At 37.2% G+C, this 1562-nt stretch overlaps 1 protein-coding gene across 1 annotated transcript; it reads left to right on the top strand.

Moving 5' to 3' along the window:
• Positions 1-520, top strand: LOC124899414 (dihydrofolate synthetase-like; the record flags this gene model as incomplete). The annotated part of the gene is given in 1 exon segment (XM_047414310.1): positions 1-520. A coding segment is annotated over 1 exon segment (281 nt), but the record flags the coding sequence as incomplete, so codon positions are not given.
• Between the last annotated feature and the right edge of the window lie 1042 nt (positions 521-1562).

Here is a 1562-nt window from a genome sequence, read left to right as displayed (position 1 = left end):
TGACTTCAGCATCTTTATTGAAATGTGCTTGGGCCAATGCTTCGAGAGAGATGAATATGAAGGTTCTTGACCTCAAAGTTGCAGATAGTGAGGATCAATCACTTCAAGCTGCAGGGATTGTGGAATCTCAAAGCATTTTACTCGCGGAGGGATCATTATTGGCTTGTATTCGAGCTGGTTTTAAGATCCTCAGTGAAAGAACTGCAGAACAACCTGGGATTATAGTAGTCACTGGCTCTTTGCATATAGTTTCCGCTGTTTTGGGCTACTTGCACAGCTGACTCCTATTTGGTTAGAAAATTTCCATTTTGGGTACTATTCTGAAAAACATCTGATATAGAATTACTAATTAAAAGTGAATGAATTTGTCAAATAATTGTCAATGTCAAATGAGCTGGGATTGATTATATGCATTTTCTGCATCAATTCTACTCTATTAAGGTCTTTTTATTGTTGAATCACTTGTAAAAAGATTGTCCATTTTTACTACTTTCATGCACACCAATGTTTTCAGGCCTTATGATTGCTGTACCAGTGCTTCTTTACTCTAAACGATACTAAAGATGTATTTTGTTAGGGAAAAATGGCGTTATCTTGATATATAGTCATCTAATTCTATGAGCTATTTATGCTCATATGGCACTATATGTTTGTGTAAAGCCTTGCCGGAGCCCCTTGATGAGTTGAGTTCTAAAATGAGCTTATGAGGGCTCTTTGCAAAAGTTGGATAGCTGAACCGTGGATGACTGGATAATTCCTTCGCTCTCACTTTGCTCGTATGAATGTACAATTGCTTACGATAAGGACATGTGGTTGAATATGTATTTCCTGGCAGCCAACTTGTTGAACCATGGATCTCTGGTTTCTGGGGAGCAGGAATAAAAGCATACTTCTCTTCTCACACTCGTTGAAGGTATTAGCAAACTTTATGGAGGATCAGTGGAACTACGCAATTAAGACATTTAATTTGACTGAAACACATTGTTCAAGTGAAGGGCAAAATGAATGTCACTGTACTTATTTAGTAGTTCTTGAATAGGTTAGCTATACTGTTGGGAGGGCCATGATGATATTTATTGAATGGCAAAATCATCTTTCACACACTACAAGAGAACATGCATTTAGATTGGGACAAAAGTCCAGCGAACATGCAGAAGTTCAAAGCTAATCTCACTTTAGGCCTGCGTAATTTCCGTTTTTAATACGTTCTTAGCTCAATGTTAGCTGCAAAATTGATTCATCAGCAAAATTAGCTGGGAATTATTTTGCTACTTATGTATTCTAGCAACTATTTTATACGGCCATCAGCTTCTTTGAACAATCACCACCATCAATTACATTAACAGCAAAGGGTCAAAAATGTTTTTAAGCTATAAGAAGTTGAACAAAATGTCCTCGGTTTTCACTTTGGTCTCATAATGTCTCGTCACTAGTTTGTTTGGTCTAAAAGCATCCTTGTCGTAATTATGAGGCTAAGTTTTAAGTGTTGTCTTGCTATGCTCTTCAGTTGATCACTTCAGAAGAGCATCTAATCAGGTACTTCGTGAAGGGTCTAAATTTTG

This window comes from Capsicum annuum, chromosome 6 (genome assembly GCF_002878395.1).
Source record: "Capsicum annuum cultivar UCD-10X-F1 chromosome 6, UCD10Xv1.1, whole genome shotgun sequence".
Lineage (NCBI taxonomy): Eukaryota > Viridiplantae > Streptophyta > Magnoliopsida > Solanales > Solanaceae > Capsicum > Capsicum annuum.
The sequence above is the reverse complement of the archived record's forward strand: the minus strand, read 5'-3'. Positions and strand labels throughout refer to the sequence as shown.